This window comes from Pongo pygmaeus, chromosome X (assembly GCF_028885625.2).
Source record: "Pongo pygmaeus isolate AG05252 chromosome X, NHGRI_mPonPyg2-v2.0_pri, whole genome shotgun sequence".
Classification (NCBI taxonomy): domain Eukaryota; kingdom Metazoa; phylum Chordata; class Mammalia; order Primates; family Hominidae; genus Pongo; species Pongo pygmaeus.
In genome coordinates this window covers 74,048,721-74,066,653 of record NC_072396.2, presented here as the reverse complement: position 1 = coordinate 74,066,653, position 17,933 = coordinate 74,048,721, and the positions used below count along the sequence as shown (strand labels likewise).

The 17,933-nt window shown below is 40.5% G+C and overlaps 1 protein-coding gene across 3 annotated transcripts in view; it reads left to right on the top strand.

Annotated features, from left to right (window-relative positions):
- The first annotated feature begins 224 nt into the window (after window positions 1-224).
- The window catches only part of TEX11 (testis expressed 11), a 385,652-nt gene continuing 367,943 nt past the window's right edge, over window positions 225-17,933 (top strand). For 2 of the 3 annotated variants that reach the window (XM_054470768.2, XM_054470767.2), the window contains exons 1-2: window positions 358-423; window positions 1,292-1,349. In XM_054470768.2, the coding sequence (XP_054326743.1) occupies window positions 1,313-1,349 (37 nt within the window). In that variant the 5' untranslated portion in view covers window positions 358-423; window positions 1,292-1,312. Of the gene's footprint in view, window positions 424-1,291; window positions 1,350-17,933 lie in introns of all 3 variants that reach the window. The other variant, XM_054470766.1, reaches the window with a different exon arrangement.

The following is a 17,933-nucleotide window of genomic DNA, read 5'->3' as shown; positions in this document are numbered from 1 at the left end:
GACCTTTGCCACTCTTGCATAACCAGTGATCAACAATGTCTACTTGCTTTATTTCTTTTTCTGTTCTTTTTTTTGTGTGTGTGAAGTCCTGCTCTCCTTTTGGTAATCCTGGCCATCTGCACTTTTCCCTCAATTCATTGTCGTATGCTTTCAGTATTACATCATATTTGCTTACTCTCAGCGATTCTCACCCTGAACTCACCAAGTGACTGACTCTCTGAACTGCATCCCCAGGATCTAAGATCTAGACTGGGTCGCAAGGCTTAGGCTCCGTGACACAGCGTAAAGGCCAAGTGGGAGTGGCTTTAGTGGCCTAGCGTGGCATCGCTAACGTCGCTAGGGGGCGGAGTTTTCTGAACGTTCTCGTGCGCTGTGGACGGAGGTTGTGGAGAGAGCAGGGCGGCGATGGTGGCTGTGGCTGAGGTGAGTGATTTCGTGGGCAGGAAGGGGTAGAATAGGCTTCAAGCACAAGTTAGTTGGGTGGTTTATAACTAGCAAGAATATATTGTAGCCATTAGGCCAAAACTTTTTAGAGCGGCCCTAAGGCAGTGACTTTGTACTACAGAACTGCTCGTCGCTCTCAAGGCGAACGAAGATGGGCAAACGTAATGTTTTTGGACGAGGATGGAGGAGTATGGGGAGCGGTGGTGGGCCACTGAAAACCGGAGATAGTAGTTACTGTAGTTTAGATGCTAAAGGACCTAAATTACGTTGAAGCGGGACTGTTGATGACCGTTGGGGGCAATGTAATGTTTTTTGATGAGGATGGAGGATTATGGGGAGTGGTGGTGGGCCACTGAAAACCGGAGATAGTAGTTATTGTCGTTTAGATGCTGAAGGACCTAAATTACGTTGAAGCAGGACTGTTCATGACCGTTGGGGGCAGGATACTGAAGGTGCTAGCTTTCTCACAGAGCGGGAAAAAGGACCGTGAGTGATTGGATGCTTTGAATGTGCGGTTGGCCGCGGAAGCGGATTTTGAGCCAATTAGGAAGAAGCAGCAAGACCCAGCCAGCCCAATAACAGAGTACCACTCAGCTCCATTTCCCCCGTTGCCAGGCAGACTTGTGGTAAGAAAAGGTCCCTTTTATGTAACCTGGCAGCCTGGCCCTGCCCCTCACAAAAGCCCTTTCATGGGCTTTTAACTTTACTCAGCCTTTTTTTCTCCCTTTGATAACAAGTAACGGGAAACATTTCACTGGAAAGAAATTTGTTGAGAAACTAGAGGATAAACTAGTTATTAAAACTAGAGTATTAAACTAGAGTATTAAAATATGTTATTATTTCATAGGCTTGAGCCAGAGATTTAAAAATGGACAATGATGATTTTCTTTCCATGGACTTTAAAGGTACGTAGCTCTATGTGGTAGTACAAAATAATGTCAAACTGCTGCTTTATTTAAGATCTAAATATTGCTGGGCACGGTGGCTCACGCCTGTAATCCCAGCACTTTGGGAGGCCGAGGCGGGCGGATCACGAGGTCAGGGGCTTGAGACCAGCCGGACCAACATGGTGAAACCCCGTCTCTACTAAACATACAAAAATTAGTCGGGCGTGGTAATCCCAGCTACTCAGGAGGCTGAGGCAAGAGAATCGCTTGAACCTGGGAGGCGGAGTTTGCAGTGAGCAGAGATCGCACCACTGCGCTCCAGCCTGGGCGACAGAGTGAGACTCCGTCTCAAAAAAAAAAAAAAAAAAAAAAAAAAAAAAAAAAAAATCTAAATATTTTGTCTTTTTGCAGTGTCCATAGCTCCAGGTTTTCTCATTTATGTACCAGAAACAATGTCGACTTTTAACACATTGGGAACCTTTTTATGAACTAGTGTAGGGAGACAGAATTCACAATTCATAACTTGTTTTTTTCTTCAGGATTTTTATGGCATGCAAAATAAAACGTTTAATCTGGAAGATAAATCTATTGCAATAAAAATAAGTTTAAAAAATTACTGCAAGATCTTGGAGTGCCTTTCCATAATCATCCGTGAAAAATAAATTATATCCTATGTAGTTTTAGATTTAAGTGCATTTTATTGTGTCTTAATTCTTTTGAAAATTGGTAATCCATGTTTGCTATTTATGGGAACTCTTAATAAACAAAAGCAATTTGACTGACCAGAACACCAGATTCCTCAACTGTGCTAGATATAGGAGAGTTTACGGTACTTTCTTTGTTTTTGGGGAATAATGAGACCTGTGGTACCTTCACATTCATATAATAATGAAATATGTGGTAAGAAATGTGGCTACAAATCTGTGATTTTAAAAAGTTTAGGTCAATATTTTGTTAATACTTGTTTTTTGTTTGCTTGTTTTGTTTGTTTGTTTGTTTGTTGAGACAGTTTTGCTCTTGTTGCCCAGGCTGGAGTGCAGTGGTGCCATCTTGGCTCACTGCAACCTCTGCCTCCTGAGTTCAAGCGATTCTTCTGTCTCAGCCTCCCAAGTAGCTGGGACTACAGGCCCGCACCACCATGCCTGGCTAATTTTTTGTATTTAGTAGAGACAGGGTTTCACCATGTCGGTCAAGCTGGTCTCAGAACTCCTGACCTCAGTTGATACACCTGCCTCGGCCTCCCAAAGTGCTGGGATTACAGGCGTGAGCCACCATGCCAGGCCAATATTTGTTATTTTAAAACAATAACAATAAAGCCCACTACTATCGACTTTAAGTTTTAAATTAGGATAAAATATCTTAAAGGTACAAAGATGGAATAGGGATTATGACTCTTAAGTAGATAATATTTGAGATTTTGTACATAAATATTTGAATCACACAGAAAAGTATAGAAAATAATATAATGAACATCTGTGTACCTATCACTGAGTTTTGTCAAATCTTAAGCTTGCCATATGCTTCAGATATTTCAAAGAGCTAAAAGATTACATGTACCATTTTTCTTTTTAAATTTTATATAAATAGTTATTTTATATTTCTTTTTCCTGCAGCTTGTCTTCTTTTTTCCTTTTTTTGCTCAGCATTGTGATATATATATACATATATATATATATATATTTTTTTTTTTTTTGAGACAGTTTTGCTCTTGTTGCCCAAGCTGTAGTGCAATGGTGTGACCTCGGCTCACTGCAACCTCTGCCTTCCAGGTTCAAGCGATTCTCCTGCCTCAGCCTCTCGAGTAGCTGGGATTACAGGCACGCGCCACCATGCCCGACTAATTTTTTGTATTTTTAGTAGAAACGGGGTTTCACCATGTTGGCCAGGCTGGTCTCAAACTCCTGACCTCAGGTGATCCGCCTGCCTCGGCCTCCCAAAGTGTTAGGATTACAGGCGTGAGTCACTGTGCCAGGCTGTGTTTTCAATATTGACCCATATGAATACTTTTAGTTCATTTATTTCCACTACTGATGAGTAGTATTTCATTGAATGTAAATGTACCACAATTTATTCATTCAGTCTCCTTTGTTGGACATAAAAATTGTTTCAAGTATTTGCTATTACAAACAACAATGCTACAACGAACATGTGTTTCTGAGAGTTTAGCAGAAACTTTCAAAAACATCTTTGACTACCACTCATGGCAAGAAAATGTTTTGATCACATCCCAGTACATACATACTGTGTCAAAAGTTTAATAAAACAAAATTTTATCCTTATTACATGCAGTACACTATGATATTTTCTATTCTATTTTTTCTCATTAAAAAACTGCTGAGTATTCAGCAAAGGTCTGACTGAAAAGAAATGCTGGGTATGACTCACTACATCGATTGATTTTTTTTTTCTTTTGAGACAGAGTCTCACTCTGTTGCCCAGGCTGGAGTGCAGTGGCGCGACCTCGGCTCACTGCAACTTCCGCGCCTCCCGGGTTCAAGCAATTCTTCCGACTCAGCCTCCCGCGTAGCTGGGGCTACAGGTGCATGCTGCCACGCCTGGCTAATTTTTTGTATTTTAGTGGAGATGGGGTTTCTCTGTGTTGCCCAGGCTGGTCTGGAACTCCTGAGCTCAGGCAATCTGCCCGCCTCGGCCTCCCAAAGTGCTAGGATTACAGGTGAGAGCCACCGCTCCTGGCCTTGAGCCACCGCACCTGGCCTTGATTTATTTCTTGAGCTACTGGTAGGTGAGGCTCTAGGGCAGTGCTGTCCAACTGACATATGGTGCAAAAACATAAAATTTTATATTTTCTAGTAGTCACATTAAAAACATTTAAACAGACGAAAATAATTTTAATGATCTAATTTGTTTAACTCGGTGTGTCAAAAATGTTATTATAACATGTAATCAATATACAAATTATTAATAAGTTATTTTACATTCTATATTTTTTGGTACAAAGTCTTTGAAGTCTGGCGTGTATTTGATACTTAAAGCACATCTCATTTTGGATCAGCCACATTTCAAGTGCTCAATAGTCACATGTGGCTAGTGGCTACCATATTGGACAGTGCAGTTCTAGAGTTTACATTTGGGAGTGTAACTGCTGAGTCAAAAGCTATGAGCATCTTTAACTTTATAGATATTGCCAAATTGCTGTCCAAAATGGTCTTAACAATTCAAACTCCCTTTTCCCCATATCCTTACTAATATTTGATATTGTCAGACTTTTAAAATTTTACAATTTTGAAGACTGTTGTCATTTTTATTTACCATTTTATTTTGGAATAATTTTAGATTTACAGAAAAGTTGCAGAGATAGTGCAGAGAGTTCCCATATACTCTTCAGGCAGTTTCATTTTCCCAAATGTTATCATCTTACATGGGTGTTGTTTTGACTTATATTTTCCTGATAACTAGTGAAGGTGGTGTACTTTCATAGATTTATTGGCTGTTTGAGTTTTCTCTTATGCACACATAAACTTTTCAGTCAAGTTTTATAAAAATGGAGCATAAAAGCCTATCCAATGGCTTTAGGAATGGTTATAGTTCATTCCTTCTTAGAGAGAACTGACATAACACCAGTCTTTTTTGTATCACCAATCTCAATAAATTTTCAAGAGCAAGGCCAGGCCTGGTGGCTCATGCCTGTAATCGCAGCACTTTGGGAGGCTGAGGCGGGAGGAATACTTGAGCCTACGAGTTTGAGACCAGCCTGGGCAACAGAGACCCTGTCTTCACCCCCCCAAAAAAAAAAAAAAAAAAGCTGGATGTGGTGTTGCATGCCTGTAGTAGTCTCACGAGCCAGAGGTGGGAGGATCGCTTGAGCCTAGGAGGTGGAGGCTGCAGTGAGCTTTGACTGCTCCATTATACTCCAGCCTGGGTGACAGAGTGAGATCCTGTCTTAAAAAAAAATTCAAGACCAAGAAGGAATAGAAATTTGTCTAGATAATTACACCCATTGGGGCTAAATAAATGTAACTCCTTTTCTGCATGTCATCTTCAACTATTTGAAGATAACTTATCTTGTACCCCGGAAAGTGTCTTCAGATTGAGCATTCTCAGTTTGTTCAAACATTCCTGATATTACCTGGTTTCTAGTCCCCTTATCATTTTGTGTGCTATCCTTTAAACATGCTCTATTCTTTTCATGTTATTTCTTAAAGTGTGGTACCCAGAATAGAACACAATTCTCTATGTTTGATATGATCAGCATAAAATACAGTCATGTGCTGCATAATGACATTTCAGTCAATAAAGGGCAGCACATACAACAGTGGTCCCAGAAGATTTTAATGGAGCTGAAAAGTTCCTATCACCTAGTGATGTCAGAGCTGTTATAAAGTTGTAGAGCAATGCTTTATTCATGTGTTTGTGGTGATGCTGGTGTAAACAAATCTACTGTGCTGCCAGTTGTTTAAAACTATAGCACGTACATTTATGCACAGTACATAATACTTGATGGTGATAATAAATGACTACGCTACTGCTTTGTGTATTCACTATACCATACTATGCTATCTTATACTATTTTTTATCATCATCTTAGAGTGTACTCCTTCTATTTATAAAAAATAAAGTTAACTGTAAAATGGCCTCAGGCACTTCCTTCAGGAGGTATTCCAGAAGGCATTGTTAACGCAGTAGGTGACAGGTCCATGCATTTTATTGCCCCTGAAGAACTTCCAGTGGGACAAGATGTGGAGGTGGAAGACAGTGATAGTGATGATCCTGAGCCTGTGTAGGCCTAGGCTAATAATGTATGTGTTTGTGTCTTAGTTTTTAACAAAAGTTTAAAAAGTAAAATTAACAATGTTAACAGAAAAAAGCTTATAGAATAGGGATATAAAGAAAGAAAATACTTTTGTACAGCTGTATAATGTTTGTGCTTTAAGCTAAGTGTTACTACAAAAGAGTTAAAAAGTTAAAAATAATTAAAAAGTTTGTACTTTGGGAGGTTGAGGCAGGCAGATCACTTGAGCTCAGGAGTTCGAGACTGGCCTGGGTATCATGGTGAAACCCCGTCTCTACCAAAAATACAAAAAATTACCCTGGCGTGGTGGCACGTGCCTGTGGTCCCAGCTACTCTGTGGTCCCAGCTACTCCATAGGTTGAGGTGGGAGGATTGCTTGAGCCTGGGAGGCAGAGGGTGCAGTGAGCCGAGATCGCACCACTGCATTCCAGCCCCAGTGATAGAGTGAGACCCCATCTCAAACAAACAAAGCTTATAAAGTAAAAAAGTTACAGTAAGCTAAGGTAAATTTATTATTGGAGAAAGAAACATATTCTTTTATAAACTGAGTGTAGCCTAAGTGTGCAGAGTTTATAAAGTCTACAGTAGTGTACAGTGATGTCCTAGGCCTTCACATATATTCACCACTCACTCACTGACTCACCCAGAGCAACTTCCAGGTCTGCAAGCTCCACTCATGGTAAGTGCCCTATACAGGTGTACCTTGTTTTATCTTATAAAAATTTATTATTATGTTATTTGAGGTAGGGTCTCACTCTCTCACCAAGGCTGGTGTGCAGTGGTGTGATCATGGCTCACCACAGCTTCTACCTCCTGGGCCCAAGTAATCCTCCCACCTCAACATCTTGAGTAGCCGGGAATCATAGGCATGCACCACCATGCCCAGATAATTTTTAATTTTTTTGTGGAGACGGGATCTCCCTATGTTGCCCAGGTTGGTTTCGAACTCCTGGGCTCAAGCGATCCTCCTTCCTTGGTGTCCCAAAGTGCTAGGATTACAGTTGTGAGCCACCGTACCCAGTCATTTTTAATCTTTTATATCATATTTTTACTTACCTTTTCTAGGTTTAGATATGTTTAGATACACAAATACTTATCATTGTGTTACAGTTGCCTGCAGTATTCAGTACAGTGACATGAGGTATAGGTTTGTAGCCTAGAAGCAAAAGGCTATACCATATAGCCTAGATGTGTAGTAGGCTATACCATCTTGTGTAAGTACACTCTATGACAGGGGTCGTCAACCCCTGGGCCAAGGACCATTACCTGTCTCTGGCCTGTTAGGAACCTGGCTGCACAGCAGGAGGTGAGCCCCGGGCCAGCAAGCATTACCGCCTGAGCTCCGCCTCCTGTCAGATCAGTGGCCAGTGGCATTAGATTCTCACAGGAGCCCGAACTGCCCACACGAGGGATCTAGGTTGCATGCTCCTTATGAAAATCTAACTAATGCCTGATGATCTGAGGTAGAACAGTTTCATCCCGAAACCATCCCCCGACCATCCGTGGAAAAATTGTCTTCCACAAAACTGGTCCCTGGTGCCGAGAAGGTTGGGGACCACTGCTCTATGATGTTGGGACTATGACAAAAATCACCAAATTACACATTTCTGGAATGTATCCCTGTCCTTAAGTGATGCACGCCTGTAATCTTTCTCTTTAGATTTAGGACTGATCATTTTTCTCTTTAGATAATAATATAGCTGAGACTGAATTTGCTTTTTCTTTCTTTCATACCACGCTAGTTATTCATTTTGAACTTTTTGCCCCCCAAAGCCCCTCAGTCTTTTTTAAGTGTTTATTTATTTATTTAGACAAGGTCTCACTCTATTGCCAGGCTGTAGTGCAGTGGTGCTATCCTCCTAGGTTCAAGCGATCCTCCCGCCTCACTTTCCTGAGGGAATACAGGAATGCGCCACCATTCCTGACTAATTTTTGTATTTTTGGTAGAGACAGGGTTTCACCATGTTTCCCAGGCTGGTCTCCTGAGCTCCTGAGCTCAAGCGATCTGCCTGCCTACTGGCCTTTTTTTCTAGATTTTTCTTTCTTTCTTTTTTTGAGGCAGAGTCTCACTCCATTGCCCAGACTGGAGTGCAGTGGCATAATCTCAGCTCACTGCAACCTCCACCTCCCAGGCACAAGCAATTCTTGTGCTTCAGCCTCCTGAGTAGCTATGACTGCAGGCATGCCAGGCTAATTTCTGTATTTTTAGTAGAGACAGGGTTTTGCTGTGATGGCCAGGCTGCTCTCGAACTCCTGGCCTCAAGTGATCCACCCACCTCAGCCTCCCAAACTGCTGGGATTATAGGCATGAGTCACCACCACTGGCCTTCACTGATCTTTTATATATATTTTTTTCATTTTAATTTCATTTATTTCTATTCTGATCTTTATTATTTCTTTTCTTCAACTAACTTTGGGTTTGGTTTGCTTTTGCTTTTCTAGTTGTTTAAGATGCATCATTAGGTTGTTTGGAGTTTTTCCTCTGTTTTGATGTAGGCGCTCATAGTGATAAACTTCACTCTGTATCCCCTACGTTTTGGTATGTTGTGTTTCCATTATCATTTGTTTCAAGAAAATTTTCAATTTTCTTCTTCTTCTTTTTCTTTTTTTTTTTTTGAGATAGAGTCTCCCTCTGCCGCCCAGGCTGGAGTGCGGTGGCATGATCTCTGCTCACTGCAACCCTGCAACCTCCGCCTCCTGGGTTCAAGCAATTCTCCTGCCTCAGCCTCCCAAGTAGCTGGGATTACAGGCACCCACTATCACACCTGGCTAATTTTTGTATTTTTATTTTAACTAATTAATTAATTAATTTTTTGTTTGTTTGTTTTGAGACAGAGCCTCACTCTGTAGCCCAGGCTGGAGTGCAGTTGCACCATCTCGGCTCATTGCAACCTCTGCCTCCCAGGTTCAAGCGATTCTCCTGCCTCAGCCTCCCAAGTAGCTGGGATTACAGGCGTGCACCACCACTCCTGGCTATTTTTTAAAAAATATTTTTAGTGAGACTGGGTTTCACCATGTTGGCCAGGCTGTTCTGGCCAACATGGTGAAACTCCTGACCTCAGGTGAGCCGCCTGCCTCAGCCTCCCAAAATGCTGAGATTACAGGCATGATCCACCACACCTGGTCCTTTTTTTTTTTTTTTTTTAAATACAGGACCTCTCTTTGTCACCCAGGCTGGAGTGCAGTGGCATGAACATACAGGTATGCACCACCACGCCTGGCTAATATTTGTATGTTTTGTAAAGACTAGGTTTTGCCAAGTTGCCCAGGCTGGTCTTGAACTCCTGAGCTCAAGTGATCCGCCTGCCTCGGCCTCCACATTACAGGAGGTGCTGGGATTACAGGTGTGAGCCATGGTGCCCAGCCTCTATATTTTCTTTTTCTATTATATTTATGATGATGGTTAGGGAGGTAGACATTAGCTAATTTGTTTCATCAAGTCTTTAGAATATAGTTCCAATGTATACTCAATACCAGCCCTGTCCAGTAGAAATATAATGTGAGTTAGAAATGTAACTTAAAATTTTCTAGTAATCACGTTTAAAAAGTAAAAATAAATAGGTGAAATTAATTTTTAATATAATAATAATTTTAATGCTATAGCCCAGCATATTCATACATTTTTGTTCCAGCATATAATCAGTATACAAAATTGCTGAGATATTTTACATTCTTATTTTAAACTAAGTCTTCGAAACCCATGTGTATTTTACAATTAAAGCACATCTCAATTTGAACTAGCCACATTTTAAGTGCTCAGTAGCCATATATTGCTACCATATTAGACAGTGCAGATCTAGACTAAAAAGTTTAGTAGTAAAACTCAGTCAAGATAATTGGCTTTCATTGAATCTCAAAGGACTTTATTTGTAATCTTCCCTGAACTATCTTTTCCTTTAAATACAACAATGGGATCCTCAGATTAAGAATGATAGAGTTATTAGGAAATATCCCAAGAGAGGGCCACATAGTTTAGAATCATGAGCATACTTATACAGCCTGTACAGAAATCTTACAGATAATCGGGGAGATAATCGCTGATGCCACCTGGTATGCACCTATTAGGGGGAATAGTACAGTTTATGGCCAGGTGCCGTGGCTCACGCCTGTAATCCCAGCACTTTGGGAGGCCGAGGCTGGTGGATCACGAGGTCAGGAGATCGAGACCATTCTGGCTATCATGGTGAAACCCCGTCTCTACTAAAAATACAAAAAATTGGCCGGGTGTGCTGGTGGGCACCTGTAGTCCCAGCTACTCGGGAGGCTGAGGCAGGAGAATGGCGTGAACCCGGGAGGCGGAGCTTGCAGTGAGCTGAGATTGCGCCACTGCACTCCAGCCTGGGCGACAGAGTGAGACTCCGTCTCAAAAAAAAAAAAAAAAAAAAATACATTTTATAAAATAAAGACGTTGAGTGACCCACAGAATTGAACTTTCTTAGTATGCCATACAGTGTCTTCCAAGTTCTGGCCCCTATATACCTTTCTAATGGTGTTTTCTCCAGCCATACATAACTACTTACGCTTGTTTGAATTCATTGTGCTTTTTCACACCTTTGTGCTTTGCCGTCTGGCATGTTCCTTTCCCTCAGTATCTGCCTGGAAATCTCTAACTCATCCTTCAACCCCACCTCAACTAACAATTCAGTGAAGCTTATCCTGCTATTCCTATATTCCATCCCTCAAATGGGCATTTATGCAATCCTTTTACATTCCTGTAGCGTCTTCCACTCACAGCACTTATTACATTATATTATAATTTTTAAATTTTTATTTTTAATTTTTTCCCTTCATCCTACTTTGATCTCATGACTGATTACTACTATAATTTTCAGAATTTAATTACCTTTGGTAGTGTAATCCTCATGATGGTATAGACTGCTTCACTCTTCTTTATATTCCTAGCAAGATACCAGGCATTCAAGAAATGTTTGTTGAACTAAATTTTACAAGGAGACATGTAGACATCAGCCAAAGCAGAAAGAGTGCAGTTTCCTTGGATTCTGTTCAGGGCTGAGTTGCTAATAGCTTTGATCTTGGCCAAGTTAGTTAACTTCTCCATGCTTTATTTTAATCAATTATAAAATTAGAGTGTATTACTGGAATTTTAAGGTGATTTAGAACTTTAAAAAGTTGGTTCATTGATGCATGTATGAGACTGTGTCTTGTTCATGTCATATCTTTGGTGCTTAACAAAGTACTTGGGTATCATTAAAATTTTATTGAATGATTGAATAAAATAACTGTCTCCTTTCTTCCTTCCTCCCTTCCTCCCTTCCTCCCTTCCTCCCTTTCTCCCCTTCCTTCCTTCCTTCCTTCTTTCTTTCTTTCTTTCCTTTCTTTCTTTCTTTCTTTTTCTTTCTTTCCTCTTTCTTTCCTTAGATGGAGTCTCTCTCTGTCGCCCAGGCTGGAGTGCAGTGGCATGATCTCGGCTCACTGCAACTCCACCTCCTGTGTTCAAGCGATTCTTCTGCCTCAGCCTCCCAAGTAGCTGGGACTACAGGTGCACGCCACTACGCCCAGCTAATTTTTGTATTTTTAGTAGAGACGGGGTTTCACCATATTGGCCAGGCTGCTTTCGAACTCCTGACCTTGTGATCTGCCTGCCTCGGCCTCCCAAAGTGTTGGGATTACAGGCATGAGGCACCGTGCCCAACCAACTCTTGTCTGTTTCATTCATATTGCCTACAAGGATAGTAACACTATCACCAAGAGTTACTCTCTCTCTGTATATATATAACATATATATATAACATATATGTTTATATATATAATATATATATATTATATATATAATTTAATATATATGTTATATATATAATATATGTTATATATATAATATATATGTTATATATATATAATATATATATTTTTGAGACGGAGTCTTACTCTGTTGCCCAGGCTAGAGTGCAGTGTCATGATCTCGGCTCACTACAACCTCTGCTTCTTGGGTTCAAGAAATCCTCTTGCCTCAGCCTCCTGAGTAGCTGGGACTCCAGGTGCACGCTACCACATCTGGCTACTTTTTTTTGTATTTTTAGTAGAGATAGGGTTTCACCACGTTGGCCAGGCTGGTCTTGAACGTCTGACCTCAAGTGATTGCCTGCCTCGGCCTCTCAAAGTGCTGGGATTATAGGCGTGAGCCACTGCACTTGGCCTATGTATATATATTTTTAATTGTTAGCTAATTGTTAGTGGATACATAGTAGATGTATATATTTATGGGGTATATGGGATATTTTGATACAAACATACAATGTGTAATAATTATACCAGGGTAAATGAGGTATCCATCATCTCAAACATTTATCCTTTGTATTACAAACAATCTGATTATACTCTTTTAGTTATTTTCAAGTGTACAATTAAATTGTTATTGCCTATAGTCATCCTGTTTTGCTATCAAATACTAGAATCTTATTCATTCTATTTTTTTGTACCCATTAGCCATTTTCCCTTCCTCTCCTTCCCGTCCCCCCCACAACCTCTCCCAGCCTCATTCTGCGCTCTATCTCCATGAGTTCAATTGTTTTAAGCTCTCACAAGTAAGTGAGAATATGCACAATTTGTTGTTCTGTGCCTGGCTAATTTCACTTAACATAATGACCTCCAGTTCCATTCATGTTGTTGCAAATGACAGGATCTCATTCTTTTTTTATGGCTGAAGAGTACTCCATTGTGTATACATATGTAGCACATTTTCTCTTTTTTTTTTTCTTTTTTTTAATTTGAGATGGAGTCTCTCTGTGTCACCCAGGCTGGAGTGCAGTGGCACGATTTTGGCTCACTGCAACCTCTGCCTCCTGGGTTCAAGTGATTCTCCTGTCTTAGCCTCCTGAGTAACTGGGATTACATGCATGCGCCATCACTCCTGGCTAATTTTTTGTATTTTTAGTAGAGATGGGATTTCACCATGTTGGCCAGGCTGGTCTTGAATCCCTGACCTCAAGTGATCCACCGGCCTAGGCCTCCCAAAGTGCTGGGATTACAGGCATGAGCCACCACGCCTGGCCCATTTTCTTTTTTTTTTCTTTTTAATTTTCATGGGCACATAGTAGGCTTATGTATTTATGGGGTACATGAGATGTCTTGATACAGGGATGCAATGTGAAATAAGCACCTTATGGAGAATGGGGTATCCATTCCCTCAAGCATTTACCCTTTGAGTTATAAACAACCCAATTACACTCTTTTAAGTTATTTTAGTTTTTGAAACAGGGCCTGGCTCCATTTCCCAGGCTGGAGTGCAGTGGTGTGATCTTAGCTCACTGTAGCCTCCACCTCCCAGGGTCAAGCGATCCTCCCACCTAATCCTCCCACGTAGCTGGGACTACAAGCATTTGCCACCATGCACAGCTAATTTTTGTATTTTTTGTAGAGACAGGGTTTCTCTATGTTTTCCAGGATGTTCTTGAATTCCTGAGCTCAAGCAGTCCACTTGCCTCGGCCTCCCAAAGTGCTGGGATTACACGCCTGGCCTTAAGTTACTTAAAAATGTACAATTAAGTTATTATTGACTATAGTCACCCTATTATGGTATCAAATAGTAGGTCTTATTCATTTTTTATATATTTTTTGTACCCATTAACCATCCCCACTTTTCTCCCAGCTCCCACTACCCTTCTCAGCTTCTGGTAACCATCCTTCTACTCTCTATGTCCATGAGTTCAATTGTTTTGATTTTTAGATCCCACAATTAAGTGAGACCATGCAATGTTTGTCTTTCTGTGCTTGGCTTATTTCATTTAATATAATGATCTCCAGTTCCATCCATGTTGTTGCAAGTGACTGGATCTTATTCTTTTTTTTTTTTTTTTTGAGGCAGAGTCTTGCTCAGTCGCCCAGGCTGTAGTGCAGTGGTGCGATCTCCGCTCACTCCAAGTTCTGTCTCCCAGTTTCACACCATTCTCCTGCCTCAGCCTCCCGAGTAGCTGGGACTACAGGTGCCCACCACCACACCTGGCTAATTTTTTTTTGTATTTTTAGTAGAGACGGGGTTTCACCATGATAGCCAGGATGGTCTCGGTCTCCTGACCTCGTGATCCACCAGCCTCGGCCTCCCAAAGTGCTGGGATTACAGGCGTGAGTCACCACGCCCGGCCTGGATCTTATTCTTTATTATGGCCAAATAGTAGTACTCCATTGTGTATAGGTACCACATTTTCTTTTCTTCTTTCTTTCTTTCTTTCTTTCTTTCTTTCTTTCTTTCTTTCTTTCTTTCTTTCTTTCTTTCTTTCTTTCTTTTTCTTTCTTTCTTTCTTTTCCTTCCTTCCTTCCTTCCTTCCTTCCTTTCTTTCTCTCCCTCTCTCTCTTTCTTTTCTTTTCTTTTTTTTTTTGAGGAGTTGTCTTGCTCTGTCACCAGGCTGGAGTGCAGTGTCGTGATCTTGGCTCACTGCAACCTCTGCCTCCCAGGTTCAAGTGATTCCCCTGCCTCAGCTTCCCGAGTAGCTGGGACTACAGGCGCATGCCACCATGCCCAGCTAATTTTTTTGTATTTTAGTAGAGACGGGGTTTCACCATGTTGGCCAGGTTGTTCTCCGTCTCCTGACCTCATGATCCGCCCGCCTCGGCCTCCCAAAGTGCTGGGATTACAGGTGTGAACTACTGTGCCCGGCCCAATTTTTAGATTTTTGAAGACCCTCTAAACTGTTCTCCATAGTCGTTGTACTAATTTACATTTCCACCAACAGTGTATGAGGGTTCCCTTTTCTCCACATCCTCACCAGCATTTGTTATTGCCTGTCTTTTGGATATAAGCCATTTTAACTGGGATAAGATGATACCTCATTGTAATTTTGATTTGCATTTCTCTGATGATCAATGATGTTGAGCAGCTTTTCATATGCCTGCTTGCCATTTGTATGTCTTCTTTTGCAAAATGTCTATTCAAATCTTTTGCCCATTTATTGATCAGATTATTAGACCTTTTTTCCCATAGAGTTGTTTAAGCTCCTTATATCTTCTGGTTATTAACCCCTTGTCAGATGGGTAGTTTGCAGATATTTTCTTCCATTCTGTGGGTTGTCTCTTTGCTCTGTTGATTATTTCCTTTGCTTTGCAGAAGCTTTTTAACTTGATGTCGTCCTATTAGTCCATTTTTGTTTTGGTTGCCTATGCTTGTGGGGTATCACTCAAGAAATTTCTGCCCAGACCCATGTCCTGGAGATTTTCCCCAATGTTTTCTTGTGGTAGTTTAACAGTTTAAAGTCTTAGATTTAAGTCTTTAATACATTTCGATTGGATCTTTGTATATGGAGAGAGATAGGGGACTAGTTTCATTTATGTGCATGTGGATATTCACTTTTCTCAGCACCATTTATTGAAGAAACTGTTTTTTGTCCAGTGTATGTTCTTGGCACCTTTACAAAAGTGAGTACACTGTAGGTGTGTGGATTTGTTTCTGGGTTCTCTATTCTGTTCCATAGTCTATATGGCTTGTTTTATATGAGTACTATGCTGTTTTGGTTACTATAGCTCTGTAGTATAATTTGAAGTCAGGTAATGTGATTACTCCAGTTTTGTTCTTTTTGCTTAGGATAGCTTTGGCTATTTTGGGCCTTTTGAGGCCCCATATAAATTTTAGGATTCTTTTTTCTATTTCTGTGAAGAATGTCATTGGTATTTTGATAGGAACTGCATTGAATCTGTAGACTGCTTTGGGTAGTAGGGACATTTTAACAATATTGATTCTTCCAACCCATGAACATAGAATATTTTTTCATTTTTTGGTGTCCTCTTTATTTCATTAGCGTTTATTTATATTTTTTTTAAGTTTTGGGATACATGTGTAGAACATACATGTTTGTTACATAGGTATACATGTGCCATGGTGGTTTCACTGCACCTATCAACCCATCATCTAGGTTTTAAGCCCTGCATGCATTAGGTATTTGTCCTAAGGCTCTCCCTCCCTTTGGCCCCCACCACCTGATGGGCCCTGGTGTGTGATGTTCCCCTCCCTGTGTCCATGTCTTCTCATGCTCAACTCCCACTTATGAGTGAGAACATGTGGTGTTTGGTTTTCTGTTCCTGTGTTAGTTTGCTGAGAATGATGGTTTCCAGCTTCATCCATGTCCCTGCAAAGGACATGAACTCATTCTTTTTTTATGGCTGCATAGTATTCCATGGTGTAGACGTGCTATATTTTCTTTTTCCATTCTATCATTGATGGGCGTTTGGGTTGGTTCCAAGTCTTCACTATTGTAAATAGTGCTGCAGTAAACATATGTGTGCCTGTGGCTTTATAGTAGCATGATTTATAACCCTTTGGGTGTATAATCACTAATGGGATTGCTGGGTCAAATGGTATTTCTGGTTCTAGATCCTTGAGGAATTGCCACATTGTCTTCCACAATGGTTGAACTAATTTACACTCCCACCAACAGTGTAAAAGTGTACCTATTTCTCCGCATCCTCTCCAGCATCTGTTGTTTCCTGACTTTTTAATAATCGCCATTCTAGCTGGTGTGAGATGGTATCTCATTGTGGTTTTCCTTTGCATTTCTCTAATGACCAGTGATGATTAACTTTTTTTCATATGTTTGCTGGCCGCATAAATGTCTTCTTTTGAGAAGTGTCTGTTTATATCCTTTGCCCACTTTTTGATGGGGTTGTTTTTTTCTTGTAAATTTGTTTAAGGTCCTTGTAGATTCTGGATATTAGACCTTTGTTGGATGGATAGATTGCAAAAATTTTCTCCCAATTCTGTAGGTTGCCTGTTCACTCTGATGGTAGTTTCTTTGGCTGTGCAGAAACTCTTTAGTTTAATTATATCCAATTTGTCAATTTTGGCTTTTGTTGCCATTGCTTTTGGTGTTTTAGTCATGAAGTCTTTGCCTATGCCCATGTCCTGAGTGGTATTGTGCAGGTTTTCTTCTAGGGCTTTTATGGTTTTAGGTTTTACATTTAAGTCTTTAATCCATCTTGAGTTAATTTTTGTATAAGGTGTAGGGAAGGGATCCAGTTTCTGTTTTCTGCATATGGCTAGCCAGTTTTCCTGGCACCATTTATTAAATAGGGAATCCTTTCCCCATTGCTTGCTTTTGTCAAGTTTGTTGAAGATCAGATGGTTGTAGATGTGTGGTGTTATTTCTGAAGCTTCTGTTCTGTTCCATTGGTCTATATATCTGTTTTGGTACCAGTACCATGCTGTTTTGGTTATTGTAGCCTATTAGTATAATTTGAGGTAAGATAGCATGATGCCTCCAGCTTTGTTCTTTTTGCTTAGGATTGTCTTGGCTATACAGGCTCTTTTTTGGTTCCATATGAAATTTAAAGTAGTTTTTTCTAATTCTGCAAAGAAAGTCAATGACAGCTTAGTAGGAATAGCATTGAATCTATAAATTACTTAGGGCAGTATGCCCATTTTCATGATATTTATTCTTTTTATCCATGAGCATGGAATTTTTTTCCATTTGTTTGTGTCCTTGCTTATTTGCTTGAGCAGTGGTTTGTAGTTCTCCTTGAAGAGATCCTTCACATTCCTTGTAAGTTGTATTCCTAGGTATTTTATTCTCTTTGTAGCAATTGTGAATGGGAATTCACTCACGATTTGGTTCTCTGCTTGTCTGTTATTGGTATATAGGAATGCTTGTGATTTTTGCACATTGATTTTATATGCTGAAGTTGCTTATCAGCTTAAGGAATATTTGGGCTGAGATGATGGGGTTGTCTATACAATCATGTCATCTGCAAACAGATAATTTGGCTTTCTCTCTTCCTATTTGAATACCACTTATTTCTTTTTCTTGCCTCATTGCCCTGGCCAGAACTTCCAACACTATGTTGAATAGGAGTGGTGAGAGAGGGCATCCTTGTCTTGTGCCAGTTTTCAAAGGGAATGCTTCCAGCTTTTG